Raw genomic sequence first — 24,210 nt, 5'->3', positions numbered from 1 at the left:
ATTTACTGAGTGTCGCTAGTGATATCAAGAACCGTATGGAATCCATCTTTGCTACTGGAGCATAAGTCTCATCATAATCTTGGCCATATTGTTGTGCAAATCCTTTTGCAACTAATCTGGCTTTGTATCTCTGAATACTGCCATCTGGATTGTACTTCACTTTGTATACCCATTTGTTGGCTATGGCCTTCTTTCCTGGTGGAAGGTCGCATAATTCCCAAGTGTTATTTTTATACAAAGCATCCATTTCCTCATTCATTGCAGTTTGCCATTCGGGCTTATCTACTGCGTCTTCGAAGTACACTGGCTCTTCTGTAGCCATGATGGTAGTCATAAGAGCATAGTTGGTGGTTTCCACCTGAATTGCTTTGCCTTTCTGAGCATATGTCAATCTGGCTGGTGGTTTGCTTTCCCTAGTAGACCGTCTGAGCTGCTGTGACGCTGATTAGGGTGTTGCTGGCAATTCTTGCTCTTCTTCATCAACCTGTTCTGTAGATGACTGTGAAGTCGATGCTTCTATCTCCTGTGTAGGTGAGGTTTTCCATTCTGATTCCTCATCGAAGATTACATCTCTGGAGATAATGACTTTGCGGTTGATGGGATCATACAATTTGTATGCTTTACTTTCTTCACTGTAGCCAACCATGATGCATTTGCGTGACTTCGCATCCAATTTCCTGCGATGATCATCATGTATGTGGGCATATGCTATGCAACCAAATATGCGGAGATGCCCAATGCGTGGCTTGTGTCCAGTGAATGCTTCATAAGGAGTCATACCTTGTATCGGTTCGGTAGGAAGCCGATTAAGCAAGTAGTTAGCTGTAGCTATTGCTTCTGCCCAATACTGATTCGAAAGATGCTTTTCACTAAGCATTGCTCTAGCACTGTCTGCTAAAGTCCCATTCTTCCTTTCAGCTATTGCATTTTGCTGAGGAGTATCTGCACATGTGAATTGTCTTCGAATGCCGTGAGTTTTGCAAAAGTTCATGAATGCTGAAGACATGTATTCACCTCCTCTGTCTGATCTCATGACCTTAATCTTTCTGCCTGTTTGGTTTTCTACCATGGCTTTAAATTCTTGAAATCTGGCAAACACTTTAGATTTCTCTTTCAGAAAATAGACCCAACAATATCTGCTGTAGTCGTCGATGAAGGTCAAGTAATAAAGTGAACCATTGATGCTGCGGGTCTGGGCATAACCCCATACATCTGTATGAATTAAATCAAGAATACCTCGTGCACGAGAGGTACTTCTGACAAAGTTGGTTCGCTTTTGTTTGCCGAAGCAGCATGCTTCACAAACCTTTCCAAGAAACTGTAGCTTCGGAATCCCAATTGCCATATTTTGATTCCTTAGATCTAACAAGTACTTGAAGTTGACATGACCATATCTCTTGTGCCATTTTGCAGATAGTGGCATCTGTTGCATTTGAGCTGACATGGCATGTTTATCTGGTACTGTAGCTAGCATCCTGTATAAGCGTCCTTCCTTGACACCTTTTGCTACTAGCTGACCTCTTTTGGATTTGTCTCTGATAGTGCATTCATCACCGTCGAAGATGACTTTGTAGTTGTGTTCCGTCATTTGACCTACTGACAAAAGGTTCTTGCTGAGCTTCGGAACATAGAGCACATCTTTGACTAATCCTTTTGTACCAGTGAAATTGTTCATAGGGATAACACCTGTCCCTTGAACCGGATTCGGTGTATTGTCTGCTGTATAGATGACATTCTTTTGACCTTCTAATGGCTTCATCTCGGGGGGGTCACTCATCATATGTAACCCTATCACGTGAGTTCAAAAGAAGGATATTTTTTATTCCTAAAATTTACAAAAATAAATATACATAAGGGACTATTTAAAATAGTTCTGGAAAAAATTTACAGATTTGTATAGAAAAGGGGTACATATTATTTATGAAAAAATTTACAGATAAGGGATTTTAAATATAGGCCTTGAACGCACGTGATATAGAGGGTTTATACATAGTGACCCCCCCGAGGGCTTCATTTCTGTGAACCATTCCTGATGATTTGTCATATGAGATGATGCACCGCTGTCGATGTACCAAGGATCCTGTTCCACTTGGTCGACTTGATAGCTGAAATCCTCTTTGGGATTGAAATCAGTGTCTTGGTGCATTGTATCAGTCTGATGCAATTCCTCACTTGCAAGAAACATATTGCCATGTTCATTTGCAAAATGACTGTGACTAGAATGTCCACCATGATGATTTCCTCTTCCTCGAGAATTCCCTCGATTACTACTGGATTGACCGCCTTGGTCATACTGCTTCTTGCGGCAATCTCTTTCATAGTGTCCAAACTTGTGACAATAGTTGCATTGAATGTTTGACACATTGGTGGATGCATTCCCTCGTCCTTGGAATCTTCCTCTGTTGGAATGATTTCCTCTTTGCTGATTTTGATGTTGCTGAGGATGCTGCTGATGCTGATGCTGATTCTGACTTTGATTTTGACCACTTTTCTGATATGATCTACCTCTGTTTCTGCCTTTGCCTCTGCTTCTGTCTGAAGCGGTGAATGCCTGATCATTAGAATGACCTTTACGTGCTTGAATGGCCTGAGTCCTGAGTTCTTCACCAAGTAGAACTGACTGAAGTTCTTCAAGTGTTGGAATTTGCCGTTGGATGGCAATACTCTGGACCAGATTCTCATATCCTTCTCCTAGTCCATTCAGGATTACTTGAACCATTTCTGCGGGATTCATAGTCTCTCCTGCTGCTGCAAGTTGATTGTTGTAGTCTTTGATGCGGAGTACATAAGCATGACCGGTTTCATTGCTATTGCGGAAACTCTGGTTGATCTGGTTTCTCAAGGTGAGAATCCTGGATGTGTTCTTGGACTCGTAGAGAGCTGCGAACATATCCCATGCTTCTTTTGATGTCTTGACTGTGTTGAGCTGTCCTAGCATGACATCTTGCACATTCTGCTTGATCAGGTGATAGGCATACTTGTCTTTCTTATCCCATTCTGCTTGAGCTCGGGCAATGGCAGGATCTGCTACTGGTGCGGAAACTGTTTGTGTAGATGTAGATCCCGATGTAGATCCCGTTGCTGGTGCTGTGACAACAGATGGAGTAGAGCTACTGGTGGCTGGATCTGCCAATGGTCTAGGTATGGATCCATCAACATACTCCCATTTGTCCTGAAGCACAAGAATGGTCTCCATTCGGTATTTCCATGTACCGTAATTGGAGTTGTCTAACTTAGCAGATGCCTCCAGATTGAGGTTGCTAGTCGACATGGTGCAAACAATGTACTCAAAAAAGTGTCCTGGAAAACTCTGTATGAATCAACTGCAAATACACTGAAGATGCCAAGTGAAATCTCTGTACCGTCGGTGAAGATAGAACTGCAGTAAATAAGATCTGACCTGTGTTACAAGGCTTGTGGCAATGATGCCGGGAATAGCCAAGAGGCTTTACAAGGCTGAAAAATGATGTGCACGATGCCGTGAGATAGCCAAATAGGCTTTACAATGGTGGCATGTGTGTGTGAAATCAAGTGCTATCTGCCCACTGAATCAATCTGCAATGCCTCTGAACTCTGAAGTCTGCTCACTGAACTGATGAACGTAAGGTTTCAGGTAATGTAATGATGTGAAATCGGATGTGAGCGTATGGACTGACTCCGAGTAGGTACTAGTCGGGAATTTCGGGCATGGCTTAGATTGGCAACTTGGGGAATTCAAAGCGTCCCCTCTATGGCGATCTAGTCTACTCTGATCTAGATCTAAACCAACCGTCGATCGATGAAAGAGCAGCAAATAATTCCTTTTTCTTTGTTCTTTTTAAGTGCTGGGTCAGATGCGTCGATGTAGAGGCAAATGTGCGTGAAGGAAGTGGTTTTGTCGGCGAGGCTTAAATGTGAGTGTAACTTGCGCCAAAATGTGCGCGTGATGTAACGAGCGCGTAGAGCACGAAAAATTGAGCGACTTTCCTTTTTGGAGCACCCTCAAATTCTTCCTGGATCAAGAGATATGACTTGATCTAGGTGGAGGGGCAAAAGGAGTGCAAATGGTGCTCAATGATGATGTGTCACTGTGAGTCACATGCAGTGATGATGTGGCACTGTGCTTAGCAAGAGGTGTGCCAGTGAAGCTCTGTGCTGAGGTGGCAGTGCTGAGGTGTCACTGATGACGTGGCACTGATGACGTGGCAATGATAACGTGGCACAGATGACATGGCACAAGTGACGTGGCCTGATGACGTGGCAGTGATGACGTGGCAATGATGACATGGCACAGATGACGTGGCACAAGTGACGTGGCCTGATGACGTGGCAGTGATGACGTGGCCTGATGATGTGGCAGTGATGACGTGGCCTGATGACATGGCAGGTGACGTGGTTGATGACGTGTCACTGATGACGTGGCAGGTGACGTGGCTGATGACGTGTCACTGATGATGTGGCAGGTGACGTGGCTGATGACGTGGCAAATGATGTGGCAGTGCTGACGTGGTAGTGCTGACGTGACAGATGGGAGAGGAGAAGAGTGGAGATGAGGAGAGAGGGCACAACTAGAGAGTACACCACAAATGACTAACTGTACACTAGAATTAGTTGAAAAAATAGAATATATACAAACCCTTTTAGGGTTAGGGTTAGGGGATCTAACCCTTTCCTTTATAGCACTCTATAAGGTTAGTGCTATGCACATATGATCACGTGATGGTGCTATGCACACATGATCACATGATGTTGAGCATGAACTCTCAACAGTAATAGCGTGCTTCACCACCGCCATCTCTAGCTTTGATAACCTCCACGGTGCATGAGGTAAAAAAGCACCTCCATTTGGTCTATCTTGTGACCAAGCTTCACGCATCCTCCCTGTGGTATGTAGATCCTCCCTTGCATTGCCATGAGAGTAAGACTCCACTCAAATACAATCAAAATAATACAAACACAAGGTAGAAGAAGAGGTTTCATACATACAAGAGGGAGCAAAAGCTCCAAGACTACTCATAGAGAGAGAGAGAATAAACTAGAGAGAGATGGACTCAAGAGTCTACATAAGAGAATATCTACAAGAGGGAGAGAAGGCTCATGGAAGAGGCTTGAGGAGACTGGAGCTACAGCAACATGAGGCCTAATGGTGGAAGAGATTCATGAACAAGGGAGAGGAGGGCTCCTTTTATAGAGATTTTGTCACCCTCCTTCACCCATTTACAATTGCTGCTTGTAGATTCCTTTACCCATTAATCACATAAGCCCATATGTCAGCATCCATGTCCTTTTTGGCTACTCTTGCCATGTGTCCCATTAAAAGATGTTCAAGACTCTTAAAATATTGAGAAAGTCAAGAGTCTCCCCACATGGAGCCCATAGGGACCCTCTCTTTTCCATATGTCCACATCCTCCTTATTCCACATAGGAATTCTAGAAGGATTCCTCTTGACTCCACACTCCTCCACATGCCTTCCACATGCTTGGCATGTCATTGATCTTATATTATTGGAACACATGGACATGAGCCCACCTCTTTATATGACTCACTCTTCCTATTTTCTAAAAACCCCATAATATCCCGTACACAAATAGCTCTCACCCCATACCGAGGTATTTAAAATTCATACCTATGGTATTTACAATGATCCATTCCACTCATCCTCTCGATCCCATAAAATATCTTAGAAAATAGAAATAAGTGAGAGCCGCTAGGCTATCACTTGATACTCAAACTCTTATCAAACATAGAAGAAAACAATGCCAATGGCAAATAAAAAAATCCAATTTTGGCATCACATCTTTCCCCCCCTAGCAGAGCCTCTCTAATAACAAAGAGGGTCTGCTGGCCCTCAATGTGGTCGATCATATAAGAATTTAAGGCGATGTTCATTGGTGTATCTAGGTATCACCATGCCATCAACATCCTCAAGCTGATAGGTTCCATTGGTGACATTCATATACATCCTTATGGAGGCGTGGCCAAAAGTAACCAATATTTGCTTCTGTTGTGGAGTTAACCCTCCAGGAAACATGGCTTCTTTCACATATTGCTAAGCATCTTGCAGTTCTAGCGATCCACCCAAGAAACCACTCCCCGGTCTTGTACTACAATGGCTTGAGTAGCTAACTCATCTGCCCTTTGATTTTCTTTTCTGTTTACATGAATAAGCTTGCAAAAATCAAGCTGACTACATAGTGCCATAGCCTTCTGATTAAGCTCCTTCAAATGAGGACCTCTTGTCTTGTAATGCCCTTGCATTTGCTTTATAATAAGCTGAGAATCTCCTCTTACTTCCAATTCTTTAACTTGACTCTGAAGACAACCCTCCAAACCAAGAATCAAAGAATTATACTCAGTTGCATTGTTAGTTGTGATACCTGGAAGCTCTTATCCTCTTGCCCACACCTCTTGACCTTTAGAATTCATCAAGACTATCCCCTCGACTCCTTGTTGGCATGAAGGACTAAAAGCCCCATCAAAATACAAAACAAAAGCTGTTGGTGGTGTATCCCTTTCATCTTTAATGTTCTCCTTACATTTCTTTTCTTCTCCTAGATCCTCCCGTCTTGTGAGCAAATCTGCCATAGTGGACCTAGTGGTATTTTCAGCATCAATCCTAGCTAAGGCCATCTTTAACTTCTCCATGTGATCTATGCATCGAGAATAAATGCAAAAATCATCCAAAAACACCCTTATGAACTTTTCGAAGTAAGGCTCGAGCACTTGACTCATGAACCTTTGAAATGTAGCTGGTGCATTGGTCAACCCAAAAGGCATCACTCTGTAAGCAAAAACTCCCCAAGGTGTGACAAATGATGTTTTCTTTTGATCTTCCTCCCAAATACGAATTTGAAAGTACCCAGAATACCCATCACATATAGAATACATCTCATGCCCTGTTACTTGGTCTAGTATTTCATCTTGGAATGGCAAAGGAAATTGATCTCTCTTAGTGCATGCATTCAAAGGATGAAAGTTTACACAAACCCACCACTTATTTCCTTTCTTTAGTGTGACAACTACAGGAGATATGCATTCTAAATCATCAATAGGAAAGATGAATCCCATGTCAAGTAGTTGTGTTACCTCTTTCTTTAGTACCTCAGCTTGGATCATCCCCAATCGCCTTAAGCGTTGCACAACTGGCTTGCTTTCTAGCTTCAACTCAATCTTGTGCTCAACAAGAGAGACTGGTCGAACCTATGAATAGCTTGTTGCAAAGAGACATGAAAATCATCTGACATATCCAAGTACTGGAGCTTCTCACTACCTGATAGAGAATCACCAAGAAGCTCTTCATTGCGTTGGCATCATTTAGTGTGCTCCACATCCTCCACATGAAATGTTTGTACAGGGTCTTCTTGCACCACCACCTTGTTCCTTCCTGACTCATTCCAATCAGCACCAAGACAAAGACCAAAGGCCACTCCTTCCACCTCACCCTCTGAGCTGGACTCCTTGGAGCTACACCATGTCTCTTCTTCTTCATCGGTTAAGTTAGAGCTCGTGAACTCTCTGATGCTAAAGACTCCTCCTTGACAACTTCCTTTTTGCGGCTTCTGATGTTGTAGCGCACCTTCTTATTATTTCCTTGTAGAATTAATTCTCCAGTATCCCACTTTTGAATAGCCTTTGCCTTGCATAGCCAAGGCCTTCCCAAAATCAATGGATAGGCACATGCATCTGGCTTGTTAGGGATCACTTGAAAAGTAGTCGGCACAGAAATTCCACATACATCCACTTCTAGATTCTTCACAACTCTCAACGTCTTAACCCTAGTGTTGTCAACCAATTTGATGCGATAAGGAGAGGTATTATTAGAGTATTTTAAATCAGCATCTATCATGGTCTTCTCACTCATGATATTAATCGATGCACCTCCATCAATGTAAACATTAGAAATCACTTCACCATCAATGATCACATCAACCACATGTACATCATCACCAACATCTATATCAACCTTTTGAACAACAAGAATAACACTTTTCTTCTTTTTCTTCTTTGACACTCTTGTGCTTGCTAGCTTTCCCCATTCCTTCCATAGTTTTGGAGAAAAAGCAACTAATTGACCAAAGGTGATATGAGCTTCCTTTTCTTTAAGTTCGGACAACAATTCATAGCTTCCAATGACTTGTCCTAAAGGAAAGTCTGACTGGCTAATTCTCCTTCTAGATGCCTTCTTTTTCTTACTATGGCGTTCCTCTTCCTGATGTTCCTCATCTACTTTTTCCTTGCTTTCTTCTTCTTCTTTTGCTTTACCATGCCCCCGCTTAGCCATCATTACCTCTCTTTCCTCATCCCCTAACAAGGATACTTGTTTTTCTTCTTTCTTTCTCAATCTAGGACACTTGGGGCAATAGTGACCTTTTTCATTACATTCATAGCAAGTGAACCCACTCTTATCTCGAGGCCTATCTACACTCTTTGGTGCTCTAGATTGTCCTGCATTAACCAAATGAAATTTCAAATCAGCAAACTCTGCCATCAATTGGGAGATATTATGATCTAACTCAGAGGACTTTGGTACCCGAGGAGTGCCCATTACCTCCATTTTAGAAGTTGAAGCTGTTGAAGACACAAAAGAGGATTCAATCTTTAGAGAAGCTTCTTTCTTGGTCGCAATGCGAAGTGCCTCCATGTATGTTGTTGCATCTTTACTCATTAGTTTTGAGTGAAGACGAGGCTCCAAAGCCATAACAAATTTGCTCACATTTAAGTGCTCCATCCCTGAGAGACTTTGAGGGGCCGATGATGCAGATGCCACAGCTCGCAAAGCTACCCTTTCATACTTTGTCCATAAAGTTTCGTATCGAATTGCCAACGCAGACACCATCTCACCCTCTCCTTGATAGAACCGGTCCAACTGCAACATCAAAGCATTTGGTGACTCCACTGCCCAAAATCTGTGCTTCATTGCTACCACCACTTGGTCCTAGTCCTCCTTGGTAGAGTCCGATAGGCCTCATGCCAACTCAAGGCTACACCTTCAAGAAAATCAGGCAAAATCTCCACCCGATCCTTCATGGACCATCCAGAAAACCGGCATCCTCGAACAAAATCCTGAAGATAAGACTCTAGGTCTTCCCCTTGGGTCCCTTGAAACACTAGAAACTTCACCATGATGAAACACAAAAAGGAAACACCAAGATCCAACTAATATCCCAAACAAGATCCAAACAAGATCCAATACCAACTTATTATGCATAACCACTTGTTGAAAACCCTCCACAATGTGATCCTCAACAAAATCTTCAAAAATAAGTGACCAACTAGCACCATGAAAACATTGTGTATACATGCATTCAAGAATCACCCTTCTCACAATTGGAAGTAGTAGATACCGGTAAAGGTCTTGAGACACTTTCCCATCATTGCAAGAATACAGCACATGTTGTGATGCAAATCCATAGTGCAGTTGATGACTTGGCATGCATCTCATCGGTCTGCTGATGACACATTGAGGATTCCTGTAGATTGTGTAGCTTGGAAGCACATAGAAAATCAGTGGCTAGACTTTGCGAGGGAGCCACACAACTTACATCTTGGGCTCACCATGGATGGCATGAAACCTTTTGGCTTATGCTCGACATCTTGGTCGACATGGCCCATAGTCTTGGTGAATTAAAATATCCCACCATGGCTAACAATAAAGAAGGGACATCTCATGCTTGCACTACTTGTGCAGGAAAGTTTAAGGCAAAAAATATGGACGTGTACATGGAGTGTACATGGCACCTTTGATAGAGGAGTTATAGATCTGATGGAGAGGAGTGCGGGTCTTTGATATTTCCAGAGCTCCTAGACATACCAATGATATTTTGGTCAGGGGTATCTTGATGTGGACCATGCATGACTACCCAGGATATGGAGAGTGCACAAGTACGTGGTTGTGTCTTTACATGTATAATATAGGATTATGCTTTTGTGACTCTCTTTCGCATGCATGTCTTATACTAACATATTCCTGCATGCAAGACTTGTTACAAGTGGGTATCATGCTTGTCCTGTTTGTGGATTGGGTTTGAAATCGATTTCACGATATTACTCTAAACATATGAGGAAAAAGTTTTATGAAGGTCATGCTCGATACCTTCCATTGGACCATCTCGCGCGTGGAGGTCAGCTTGATCCACCATCATCATATTTGAAGGCAAGTGACTGGATTCAGGCTTAGAGGGCGAATGGAGAGGAACCTCCTCATGGTATGAAGAGGCTATCGATATTTCATGAGCTTCCTTATTGGGGTCAGTTACAAATCAATCATCTCTTGGATCCCATGCATATCTTCAAGAATATGGGGGCAACTATTTGGGCATACTTGGTTGGTTCCAAAGGACACCAGATGGGGGTCATGTGTGGTCTGATGGCTAGACGGAGTTGGCACACTACCAACTAGGCTACATGCAAGTGCGGGAAGGTATCCCATGACTGACCGCACTGAGGGTAGACAAAGCATTTCTTGCGGCAGCCCACTCTCAGGTTGGGGGGCCCATTTGGAGTCCCAGATGATCTCGGATGGCTGTGGGCCGAACGGTTCTATCGTGTGGTCGGTGGCCTATTTCACAACTGACCCCCAGTCGACTATTTTGGGTGGACTCACCAAATTGGGTCTAACTGACTACGACTAGTGGCTATATAAGAGCAAGCTCGTGAAGCCCATTTTATCACTAGCTATAGAAACCCTGATTCCTTAGCATCCAGTCTGTCTTCTACTATTTCTAGCTCGCCATTGAAGCTTCTTTCATAGGAGTGCACGGTTGGGAGGTAGCGCCATCTATTGTATCAGTTCTATAGTAATCAAAATTTTTGATTCTCCATACTATCTGTTTTCTCTCTTGCATACGAGATCCTGTTATTTGTTGAGCACAAACATTGTATTGTTTTCTTACACAAACATGTATGAAAAGGAAAAAAAAATTGTCATTGCAAAAAACTATCCTTTAAAGTCAGTATGGGAAAAAACACTCTCTATGATACTTCAATGGCGGAGATAGAAGAAGACTTCTTCCTACCTGACTAACATCTCTGGTCTAAGCCTACCAAACATCTCTGGTCTAAGCACCCACACAAGAGAAGAGGGTGAATGAGGAGAAGAAGAAAGAGAAGGAGAGGGTGAACAAGGAAGAGAAGAAAGAGAAGCAACTTTGAAGAAGGACAAGAAGCTTCCATACCTCTATCCAAGGTAAGTCTCTTGACAGTTGATCTTCTTTGGAAGTTGCTCTCTTTGGATTCATCCTTTATTGTATGTAGGTCGAACGAATGTTTTTGTACTAGTGTGGTCGGGTGCATGTCCTTTCCAAGTTCTTAGAAAAAGGCATCTGTCAGAGTACGTCTATAGATGCTTCTAATAGCGTGTCTATAGATGCATATGTCTTTTGGAAAAATAGACAGTCATGCCTATAGACACACTGTTAGACACGTCTATAGATGCACTGCGACAATCTTAGCTGTTCTTCCCTTTCCTCGTCCTTTTCCTTCTCTTTCCCCTTTCCCCTTCCGTTTCCTCCTCTTTTCCCTCGCCCTTCCCCTTCCACTTCCACTTCTAAGAAAAGGATTGCATATTGAATGATGGAAATAAGTGATTGTATGAATGGAGAAAGGAATTGCATGATTGAAGAAAGGGATTACATGAATGATGGAAAGGGAAAGCATGATTGAAAAAAAGGATTGCATTCATGAGAAAATAAGGGATTGTGTTCTCTTTTTCTCTTCTTTCTTCTCTCTTTCCTTCTCTTTTCTCCACTCTTTTTCTCTCTTATCTCCTTGCTTTTTTCTCCTACCTTTTCCTTTTTTTTTCTCTCTTATCTCCTCTCTTTCCTTCTCTTTTCATCTCTTTTCTCATATCTTTCCTTCTCTCTTTTTCTCTCTTTCCCTCCTCTCTTTTCTCCTCTCTTTCCTCTCTTTTTCTCTCTTTTTTTCTGCTCTCTTTTCCTCTTTTCTCCTCTCTTTCCTTCTCTCTATTTTCCTCTCTTTTATCCTCTCTTTCCTTCACCTTGTCTCTCTTTTTCCTTCTCTCTTTTATCCTCTCTTTCTTTCTCTTTTTGTGGTAATTTTCCTCTCTTATCTACCCTCTTTTTCTCTCTTTTTTTCTCCTCTCTTTTCCTCTCTTTTCTCCTCTCTTTCCTTCTCTCTATTTTCCTCTCTTTTATCCCCTCTTTCCTTCACCTTGTCTCTCTTTTTCCTTTCTCTTTTATCCTCTCTTTCCTTCTCTTTTTGTGGTAATTTTTCTCTCTTATCTCCTCTCTTTCTTTCTCTTTTTTTCTCTTTTTTCATCTCTTTCCTTCTCTCATTTTCTCTCTGTCCCTCCTCTCTATTCTCTCTTATCTCCTTTCTTTTTTCTCCTCGCTTTTCCTCTCTTTTCCTCTTTCCTTCCTCTCTTTTCCTCTCCTTTCCCATGTGAAGCTTCAATAGCCTCACATTGAGCAAGTAGATATAGACTTCTATCACTCTAATTCAAAGAATGCGGGAGTCTGTAAATGCTTGCTCAATGTCAGGTTGTCACTCTACTTTTTCTTTTGCATCTCATGACAAGGGCATGCTTGATGGTAATCTTCTTCTTTTCTTTTCTTCAGCTCATCATGTGGCCAGGATCTTCAGCCTCACCTGATCTTCGGGATGCCATCTTTCGGGAGTTATATAACATTTTGGGACACGCTCCCACTCTTGCGGAGTTATACACATACATGAAGGGTACTACAAACACCCCCCAGGAGTCAGCAATATAGACTCCAAACCACCCCAATCCCACACCAGCTGAGATTACCCCAATAGAGTCGACACAGCCCAGCCGGCTATAGAGCCGAGCCCCTTCTCCCCCCCTGTAGTCAGGAGGTCCTTCTGCCTTGCAGAGCCATCGACGTACTCCCCTGCCATCGAGAGTTGCTTCTCTAGCTATGAGTGGCTAGGGTACTCCCGTGTAGTCAAGAGTCGCTTCTCCATGAGCGGCCAATGTACTAGCTCCACACAACAGGGCAGCAGGCATAGTAGTAGGGAGAACAGTGGGGGATGCATGGTAGCCTACTTTGGGGGGGTAGTGGTGGGGACGGGGATAATTCAGATGATGCAGACATGCTAGAGGTGATGGTACGATTTACTATGACATCACTCAAACAGGAGGCATCTTGATGGATGCATGGGGGAAGGACATCATGGCCTTCATGTGCTCTGTAATTGCTAACAACTATAGAGATTGCTTTATTCACTACAAAGACCATCCAAAAAATTTGGGTTATGAGATCCTCGCTGCTATTCGCTCTAGGTATCACAATCTCCCTAATGTTCAGCTCACAGATAAATGGGCCAAGTCAAAGATTGTTATAATACTTAGCAATAAAAGATCTTCGCTTAAGAGGCAGGCACTAGCTGAGATTGCCAAGATCGAGGGAGGTCAACTGCCAAGGGGCCAGTCCCACGCCGCTCACAAGCATGAGTGGAAGAAAGAAATGAAGGTAGTGAAGGCAAGCCCCAGTCTATAGCACGTGGAGGCACGAAGGATCCAAATGGAGCAATATGGAAGTGTGCATTTTGGAGCTGGGGGTGTTGAATCATGGGAGGCTCAATTTGTAAGTATCGATCTCAAATTACATTGTTACGTAGTTTATTAGGTGGTTGTTTCTTTGTACTAACCCCTATGAAAATTGTATTATCTTACAGCTTGATATCATGGGCATGTATCCTACTCCTATCGAGAGAGCCTACCACTGCCACCACCACAGAGGAGATACATGGAGGCACTTCTATGATGATGGGTTGATTTACGTGAGGAGCAGTACATTCAAGCTACTAGAGCGCCCCCCAGGTATTTGAAAGTAATTAAATAATGTCAATATTATAAGTAAAGATTTGATGTTTCATACATTGATACATGTTATTCCTTGTTTACAGGACCTTGTGGTTGATCAGGAGAGAGAAGATGAGGAAGAAGGGAGTGAAGAAGGGGGCGAAGAAGGGGGCGAGGATGTGGAGAACTTAGATTAGTCATAGAAGTAGTGCTAGCTACTCTTTTTTGTACTTGAAGCCATTGGGTTGGCTTCGTGCCTCTCTTGTATATACACTCCTCTTATTTTTTGTACTTAAACTCACAGGACATGGCTTGGCTTTGTGCTATATGTACATACAAGTACTTTTTGAGCTATGAATTAATATACACTCCTTATAGATGCGCTTATAGATGCTTATAGACATGCTTATAGATGCGTTTATAGATGCGCTTATAGACGCTCTATAGAATATTTTTTTTAAAATAAAAGTAGAATTTTGTGTCATTGAACAGAATGGTGTGTATGTTGTGTGTATGCTATGTAGTTACAAGAATCCCATTTCCACATTGTGGAATTCAATTCTTATAGCCAACCGCATTTTAATTAGCATGATTACAAGCATGTCTATAGCCGACGATTACAATTTTGAATAAAACATTACAACTCCGAAATGTTTAGTTCACAAGGCATTCATTGATAAAATGTTGCTTAAGGAAATTGAAAGCCAAAAAAATAAAAGGAGTGTATATTAATTCATAGCTCAAAAAGTGCTTGTATGTACATATAGCATGAAGCCAAGCCATGTCCTATGGCTTCAAGTACAAAAAATACGAGGAATGTATATACAAGGGAGGCACGAAGCCAAGCCAGTGGCTTCAAGTACAAAGAAGAGTAGCTAGCACTACTTCTACGACTAATCTAAGTTCTCCACATCCTCGCTCCCTTCTTTGCTCCCTTCTTCACCCCCTTCTTTGCCCCCTTCTTCGCTCCCTTCTTCCTCATCTTCTCCCTCCTGATCAGCTGGAGGTCGTGTAAACGAGGAACAACATGTATCAATGTATGAAAAATCAAATCTTTACTTACAATATTGACATTATTTAATTACTTTCAAATACTTGGGGGGCACTCTAGTAGCCCGCATATACTACTCCTTAGTAATCAACACATCATCATAGAAGTGCCTCCATGTATCTCCTCTATGATGGTGGCAGTGGTAGGCTGTCTCGATAAGAGTACGGTACAATATCAAGCTGCAAGATGACATGATTTGCGGAGGGGTTAGTACAAAGAAACAACCTCCTAATAAACTACATAAACAATATAATTTGAGACCGATACTTATAAATTGAGCCTCCCATGATTCCACACCCGCTGCTCCAAAATGCGGGCTTCCATATTGCTCCATTTGGATCCTTCGTGCCTCCACGTGCTACAGACTGGTGCTGCCTTCGCTGCCTTTATTGATTTCTTCCACTAACTCTTGTGAGCAGTGTGGGGTTGGTCCCTTGGTGGTTGATCTCCCTTGATCCTGGCCATCTCGGCTAGTGCCTGCCTCTTAAGTGAAGATCTTTTATTGCTAAGTATCGTAACAATCTTTGACTTGGCCCATTTATCTATGAACTAAACATTGGGGCGATTGGGATACCTAGAGCGAATAGCAGCGAGGGTCTCATTAGCCAAATTTTTTGGATGGTCTTTGTAGTGAATAAAGCAATCTCTATAGTTGTTAGCAATTATAGAGCACATGAAGGCCATAATGTCCTTCCCCCGTGCATCCATCGTGATGCCTCCTATTTGAGTGATGTCATAGTAAATTGTACCATCACCCTCTAGCAGATCTGCATCATTTGAATCATCCCCGTACCCACCACTACCCCCCCCAAAGTAGGCTGCCATGCATCCCCCACCGCTCTCCCTGCTACTATGCCTGCTGCCCTGTCATGTCGAGCTAGTATGCTGGCCACTCGTAGTAGCTGGAGAAGCGATTGTCAACTGCAGGGGAGTACCCTGGCCACTCATAGCTGGAGAAGCGACTCTTGATGGCACAGGGGTATGTCGATGGCTCTGCAAGGTAGAAGGACATCCTGACCGCAGGGGGGAGAAGGGGCTTGGCTCTGTAGCTGGCTTGGATTTCTTGCCTCTACTAGGGTAATCTCAGTTCGTGTGGGATTCTGGTGTTTTGGATTCTGTACTGCCAACTTTTGGGGAGTGGGAGGGCATCCCGAAATCTTATATAACTCCCGAAAGATGGCATCCTGAAAATCAAGTGAGGCTAAAGATCCTGGCCACATGATGAATTGAAGAAAAGAAAAGAAGAAGATTTCCATCAAGCATTCCCTTGTCATGAGATGCAAAAGAAAAAATAGAGTGAAAGCCTAACATTGAGCAAGCGTTTACATACTCCTGCATTGTTTGAAGTAGAGTGACAGAAGTCTATATCTGCTTGCTCAATGTCAGGCTATTGAAGCTTCACGTCGAAAAAGAGAGGAAAAGATAGGAAGGAAAGAGGAGAAGAGAGGAAAAGAGAGGAGAAAAAAGAAAGGAGATAAGAGAGAAAAGAGAGGAGGGACATAGAGAAAAAGAGAGAAGAAAAGAGATGAGAAAAGAGACGAAAAGAGAAAGAAAGAGAGGAGATAAGAGAGGAAAATTACCACGAAAAGAGAAGGAAAGAGAGGATAAAAGAGAGACAAGGTGAAGGAAAGAGGGGATAAAAGAGAGGAAAATAGAGAGAAGGAAAGAGAGGAGAAAAGAGAGGAAAGTAGAGGAAAACAGAGGAGAAAAAAAGAGAGAAAAAGAGAGGAGATAAGAGAGGGAAATTACCACAAAAAGAGAAGGAAAGAGAGGATAAAAGAGAGACGGAAAAAGAGAGACAAGGTGAAAAAAAGAGGGGATAAAAGAGAGGAAAATAGATAGAAGGGAAGAGAGGAGAAAAGAGAGGGAAATAGAGGAAAAGAGTGAAGAAAAAAAGAGAGAAAAAGAGAGGAAAGAGAGGAGAAAAGAGAGGAGGAAAAGAGAGAAAAAGAGAGAGGAAAGATTTGAGAAAAGAGAAGGAAAGAGAGGAGATAAGAGAGAAAAAGAGAGGAAAAGAGAGGAGAAAAAAGAAAGGAGATAAGAGAGAACAAGAGAGGAGAAAAGAGAAGGAAAGAGAGGAGAAAGGAGAGAAACAGAGAACACAATCCCTTATTTTCTCATGAATGCAATCCCTTTCTTCAATCATGCTTTCCCTTTCCATCATTCATGTAATCCCTTTCTCCAATCATGCAATCCCTTTCCATCATTCATGCAATCCCTTTCTTCATTAATGCACTCACTTATTTCCATCATTCAATATGCAATCCTTTTCTTGGAAGTGGAAGTGGAAGGGGAAGGGGGAGGGAGAAGAAAAGGAAAAGGAAGGGGAAAGGAAAAAGAGAAGGAAAAGAAAGGGGATAGGGAAGAAGAACTAAGACTGTCAGAGTGCATCTTTGTTTGATGATAAGAATGGGATTTATATGTTCATCCATCCTCATGTAGGGATGATAGCATGGAGCAAGATGATCTTTTTACTGTAGCATCAACTCCACTATTTAAGGGGTGTACATTCTCTGTTCTATGTGCCTCCCTTGAGTTACTAAATGTGCAGACCATGGATGGAGCAATGCAAGTTTGAATTCATTACTCAAGTAAGCTTTAAAGTCTATTTTGCAAACATAGTGAATTATGCTAGTGGGTGAATTACTTGAATGCTTTTTCTTATTGAAGTTCTTCACGTGCAGGTGATTGTGTAAAATGCTTCCAAGGGAGAATAAATTACTGACTTCAAGAGATATGGCAAGGCAACATGTGACCTCTCTTGGAGGATTAGATTACAAGTGCATCCATGCATGCATCAATGATTGCGTCCTATTTCATGGACAATTAACATAAGGATACAAGAGAGTGTCCTACTTGTGGAGAGGCAAGATATAGAGCAAATCTCAAAACTTTGGATGTGCCTCATAAGGTTTTGTGACATTTTGCCATAATCCCTCACATCCAACATATGTTCAAGTGCAAATCCATTGCAGAGCTCATGTCATGGCATTCCTCCCATCGATCAACCGATGGCAAGTGGAGAACTCCCGCAGACACTCTTGCGTGGAAGCATATTGAAAACACATGGCCAAGCTTCAAGGAAGAACCTAGGAGCTTGACACTTGGATTAGGTATGGACAGTGACAACCCATTTGGTCTCAAAAGCACCTCTTACAGTGTATGGCCAATGATATTGGTGAATTATAATCTTCCATCCTCCACGGCGATTAAGAAAGGACATATTATATTATCCCTTCTAATTCCAGGGAAGCATAAAGTCAAAAATCCTAATGTTTATTTGGAGCCTGTGATTGATGAGCTAGAGATACTTTGGAGAGGTATCAAGGTGCATGATGTGAGCAGGCCTCCCTCATCACTCATGAGACTTCAACTGCAAAGCAATCTTAATGTGGACGATGCACGACTTCCCAGGCTATGGCACTAGGATGAAATTGTGCTTGCTCCCCTCTTCCTTTCGTTCATCTTCGTTCCCCTCTCTTCCTTTCTCTCTCTTTTCTCTCTACTTTCATTGAGCGCTAGCGCCTTGCCGCCTCCCCCTCTTTTCCTTTCTCTCTCCTTTCATTCACCTACTTTCCCCTCTCTTTTTCTCACTTGCTCTCACTATTTGATGTGTTGCTTCCTTTCTTTCTCTCCTCTTTGTCTCGCTATCTCATTCACTGTAGGAGACATATCTTTTAGTATACATGAATGTTCTTTGAAAATATAGAAATGTTTTCCAATTGATTGGAGGTGAGAATGGTGTATCATTTGAAAGTTTTGGAGTTTTGTAGTTAGGAGAGCCATTAGGATTGATAGAGTTGGAAAATCAACTTTGCAACATTCTCTAGCAACTTTGCAGTATTCTTCAAGCATTCATAGTAGAGAGATTTAAAGTAACATGTCGATGATAATAGTAGGTGCCCAGCGTTAGTGAGTCGCCTGCATTGGATGATTGTCAAAGGTTATGAAGGCCTTTTGCAAAAATCAAGGCGGTACGATTTGTCAAACTGTCATTGAGCTGTGTAAAACAATGGTTCAGTGGTGCATTTTTAGGCCACATGGACCACTGAATGGAGGGAAAACAATGGTTCAACGGTGCAATTTTAGGCCATATACCAGTAACAAGATGCCACCAAAATAAAAGGGTAAATAGTGGTTTGGAGATAGAATAGCAGGGCCAAAGCACCCTGTACTATGCTTGGGTGGAGTGTACTATGCCTTGGACTCCACCTAGCTCAGGAATGGCGGTGTAGATCTAAGTTTGGAGGGGCGCAAAACCCCCGGGCCCTTGCCATTATCTCCATTGGACTCCTGGGTGGATTCCTAGGCAAACTTACCTAGACCAGTGTGGGGAACATGTGGCCAAGCTAGATCTATTTCTGGACTCAAAGCTGCTGAACTTGGTTGTTTAGAGGGTTGCATGTGGTTGTGCTCTTAGTTGCCCCGCTTTGCTTTTGCCGTTTCTCCACTACCTCCCCCGCTCTTCCTTTCTCTCTCCTTTCGTTCACCTCCTTCCCCCTCTCGTTCTCTCACTCACTCTCACTATCCGATGCACTGCCTCCTTTCTCTCTCTCCCCTTAGTCTCAGTATCTCACTCACTGCAGGTAGACATATCTTTTGGTATACATGAATTTTCTTTGAAAATTAAAAATGTTTTTCAATTGATTGGACCTTTGAAAGTTTTGGATTTTTATACTCGGGACGGCTGTTAGGATTGACAGATAGGTTGGGCACATGAAGTCTCTTCCGATTGTATTCCGTCAAGCAGATTCCTACTGGAGGCAATCGACTTTAGGGGCACATGTTAGCCTGAAGCTCATTGGACCCTATCGGAGTTACGGGCACATGTTAGGATTGAAATCCGGTAGGTGAGAGAAGCATTCCTATTGGATATCCCCCTCTTGCCGGACCCTGCCTGCCTGTGTAGTCCAATTGCATGAGTCCGGCATCCAATTGCCTTTCGGTAGGCTTTCGACTGCCTTCCCTGTCTGAACCATTCTTGAATCACCCCAAAAACACTGCATGTGCCCAGGGTGAGAGTTGGAGAATCAACTCGACACAGAAATTAATTAGCGACGATAGGGGCAAATGTAAATATGATATAGTCGATCATTTATTGATCAAAACGTAAACATGACATACTTGGCGAATGAGACATGCACTATCACTGCCATTTTAGCATGACTGGGCAGTGTAAGTTGTACTCTGTGGAGTAGCTTAATGGTTTGGACATGCAGCTATATATGAGCTGATGCTTGTGAAACTAATAAGCCTATTGTGGCTTACCATTGGCAATCTACTAGAATATGAGCTTGATCAGCGACGGCACACGATGCCAGTGCCACCTCCACGAGCACTGGTGCAGCTCAAGACACTCTGCAGCCCAGAAAGATTGGCGTCCATATTAATGAAGTCGGAGACATCGTCCGCAGAAGCTGGTTGAAATTTTGCCTCTTTGCAATCAGCTGCAAAGAGTGAGGAACTCTTGAATTTGTCGTTGCCTCCCATTATCGGCATCGGCACCCCCACTTTTACTCCGCTCTTGTAGTCCGGCCTATACGTCTGCCCCAACACCCCTCCCACGTCCGTTGTCAGATTGGAGAAATGGAACTGCATGTCCAAGTGCGCAAAGCAATCTTCTCCTTCCGTGATCCCATACTTGTGCACTCTGTTATCCTCCTCGCTCACATGATTCACATCGATCGATACTTTCAGCAACCCCGTGACTTCTACCTCCACTGCATTGACGTCTTCTGTGCGTACCACTGTGAATTCTCCGTAGGGGGACCTCCAGCTGGCCCCACTCTCCGTCGCCATCGTAATGGCCATCCCGTCATAGGTTACCTCCAGCTGATCGACGCTTTCGTCCCATAGAGGCACCTTCTTTGCGCTGACGCTCACTTTCCGAGAACCGTAGAGAATCCCAATAGCTTGTACCCACGTGAAGTCTCTTGTTCTCCCCAGTGGGCGCGTCCCGATGAAGTGCCCATTGATGTGCAGGCTTTTGTCGGAGACCATGCAGAAATCGTCATTGGCCTTCCCGTGGAAATAGAAAACGGTGCCGTCACCTCCCACGAAACGAGGATCGTAGCACACCGTTCCCCTCTTCTTGCACGCTGGCTCGCAGTATTCACGAAATTTTTTTTTAAGAACAGATATAAAAACCTTTCCAATAGCATTTATCCAAATGGGTTTTCGTGAAGACTGAGAGTGAGAGACGGGAAATTATCGTCTAAACCAACTAAGCAGAGTGGAAAACGACAATCTTCCCTATCGATGCTTGATACTAGATAGCTGGCTGAGTACTTATTTGTGCATAAAACAATTCAACTGTTCTCATTATACTTCGTTCAGCTTAGTTCAAGGCACGGGTTAGATTCTTACTTTCAACTCGAGCACGAAAGAAACGATAGGGAAAGGAGGAGCAGCGAGCTCACCATTAACCTTGCAGCTAGGTTGACACTTTTTGCAGTTGAGAACGCATAACTTTGGCAGGTCAAGACTAAGCAGCTTTGGGCAATCTACAGGGCATTTGATGAAGCCGCAAGGACAATATCTTACGTCTCGCAGGAGTGCTTTGCCTTCCGTTTGCAAGACAATCATCAAAGCGATGAGAAGGACTGCAACGGCTGCGGCCATACGTAGAGCCATGACTACAAACTTGACGTTCGACAAATGATACTCCTTGACGATCTGTTAGACAAGGGATAGAAGTGTTCTGCATTTAAAGGAGCAGTAGAGTGTGTACCAATTTACGCACATATAAAAAGCAGCAGTACATCTACGACTGCTTGCGAGGGCCAGCTGTAATCCCTTGTCTGGCGCCTTTGTACTAGGATAACGTCTACTTTATCCCACAAGGCGTAAGATTTACTTTCGAGCAACCTACAATGCTTGAAAGTTTCAATGCCTTTATATCGTCCCTAGACTTTGAAGTTGGGTTGTCGATTGCATAAAGCACTCGTCTGTGTCCGAGGGTCTTTCCCTCACCTGCCAATTCGCATGATCACGCACGTCCCAATTAAACTGCGAAAAGTGAGCTAGCAGTCCTTACTTTGGCAACTTGAAAGCCTAGGCCCTCATGTTACGTTCTACACTCTACATAGCTATTTGAGCTACGTTAAAGTTGACCCTAACGGTACAGATACCATTGTTACTCATTATGTTATGCCCGAAGCTAACAATGTTATTATCTAAATTTTTTTAGGTTACTATACCAATTTGGACTGGTTGTCTGAGATAGCTATTGAGCAACGTCATATAATAGCAACATAATTATGACGGGGAAAACTTATTTCGGAGGAAAGTGAATAAGAATTATCCAATAGGTAGTGAGTTACAAGCAAGATTCCAAGCTTTTCTCCAACCATAATTACTTGATAATGCCTTCACGAATCACCATAGTACATGGATGTTCAAAATATTGTGGTAAGAAACTAAGTTAAAAAGTAATGATGTGGTGCGGCTATGGAAATATATTCCTATCACAAAAAGTTTAGAGATGTGCGACACAAATTAATCCTCCACTATCCACGAAGCAATGCATGTGCCAATTGCCGTTTCACTCAATAGTTATGATCGAAAACTTTAGTTCAACACTACTACTCAAAATCTTACTATTGCTCCTCCTAGTATTAGATTTGGAATACATTCATTACCTTTTTTATGCGTGGGAGTGTGTGGGATTTAAAATGTACATGTCTCTATATTTTAGTCGAGATGTGAATTATAAATGGATGATTTAGAGAACACATACGATTGTTTAGGCACTTTAGCAAAGTCAACTTAAAGGAATCAAAATCTTCCTATTTCAAGACCTTTCCTCCTTTTAACAAAAAGTTGCACTCATTAGCTTGGCACTCTCACGTCTTATGTTGCCAATTCCTAAATATCATTTCTTATCTCCTTTGTCATTGCTCATTTCATTCATCATGTCCTATTATAGACCTTATTTTAGTCAACATGTATATGCACTTATCTCCATTGCAAGGGTTCAGAAAAGACTCGCATTTAATGTCTACTATTGCAAAAATATTGCTCTCTTAAATTACATTTTGGAAGTTTAAAAATTTTTCAAATTCATGTCGATTCTACTTTTTTCTTGCACCCAAATAGTTTTTAACATTATATACATTTCAACCATTCGCATCATTTGCAATGGTCATTTCAATGGAAAACACTTATAAATGTGTTTCATAAAAGAATCAAAACATTGATATTGGTGTGACTATAAACAACACTAAGGAAGCATTGCTAAAACCATGATTGTAAATGCCCATATAATTATTAATATCTCTATTATGGATTCTAATATCCACACATCAATACGGATACAAAAAATTCCAAGATAATTGTCGATACTGATATCAAAGCTTACATTCTGTTTTCTGAAACAAGGAAAAATCAGGGCTGAAATGCTCCAATATTCCCTAAATAACAAGATGAATTAATGCATGGCTACTTATGTCTTGTAAATTTTTTTCCAATTATGTGTGTGTGTGTGTGTGTGTGAAAAGAGACATGGAAGAGGTCTATTGGAAAGAAATTGCAAGAATGAGATTACAAAGGCCTATCAACATGCAAAAGTCTAAAAATCTAAAACAACCTCAACCCCACTGATTGTGGTTAGGAAAAAAACCTAGAAGGAAAAAGTGCCCCTATCCATGGATGATATTTTCAAGTTAGTTTCTTTAAGAAGCTAAAATTTTATATTGACATGGAAAGTTTGCATGCCATAATAAAATTAAATGTTTGAAACATTCGCCAAGATTTGAAACTTTTATGCATCAATTTAAGAAATATATATCAATATGATATTAAGAATGTCATGATAGAGGTAACTCATCCCGTCTGCAGACTACAAAACAAAAGTTAATGGTCTAGTCATTTGAAAAATGATTCTTCAACCTTTGATCCCAAATGTGACAACTTAAAAACTCATACCACAATGTAATTACTATTGTGAGCATCATTATTTTGAACCTTTACATCTATTAATTCCTCTTTTACTAAATATTCCTGATTGTAAATTCTCAGCTGAACACTAGTATTCCTATTCTTATTATAGCCCTTACTAGTATCATTAGATAATGAATACATTGATTGTCTTTTCTCTGCATGGACATGTGGGTATATTTAAGATGAGCTTGTCTCTATATTCTAGTTAGGATATGATTTACAAATACATGGTTTAGAGAGCACATATAATTCTTTAGGGACTCAAGCAAAGTGGACTTAATGAACTAAAAATTTTGTGTGTGTGTGTATATGTGCATGTACATGCATGCACGCTTGTGTGTGTGCGCACGCATGCATGTACATGCATGCACATGTAAGGGGTGTTCAAGAAACTACTATACAAGAGGCTATTTCCACCACTTATTTGCAATGATTTTAGGCACTTGGAATTTTTTT

At 42.1% G+C, this 24,210-nt stretch overlaps 1 protein-coding gene across 1 annotated transcript; it reads right to left on the bottom strand.

Annotated features, from left to right (window-relative positions):
• Positions 1-20,080: 20,080 nt before the first annotated feature.
• On the bottom strand, positions 20,081-21,800 carry LOC147884874 (uncharacterized). Its single transcript, XM_087397228.1, has 4 exons — positions 21,787-21,800; positions 21,576-21,681; positions 21,181-21,489; positions 20,081-21,000 (listed from the first exon to the last, which is right to left on the bottom strand). The coding sequence occupies exons 1-4, from the start codon at positions 21,798-21,800 to the stop codon at positions 20,113-20,115; spliced, it is 1,317 nt and encodes a 438-aa protein (XP_087253354.1). The 3' UTR covers positions 20,081-20,112.
• Between the last annotated feature and the right edge of the window lie 2,410 nt (positions 21,801-24,210).

This window comes from Dipteris shenzhenensis, chromosome 26, assembly GCF_047967505.1.
Source record: "Dipteris shenzhenensis isolate YYH24624 ecotype China chromosome 26, Dip_SZ_1.0, whole genome shotgun sequence".
In the NCBI taxonomy this organism is placed as follows: Eukaryota; Viridiplantae; Streptophyta; class Polypodiopsida; order Gleicheniales; family Dipteridaceae; genus Dipteris; species Dipteris shenzhenensis.
Note: the sequence above shows the minus strand (reverse complement) of the source record. Positions and strands in the feature narration are given on the sequence as shown.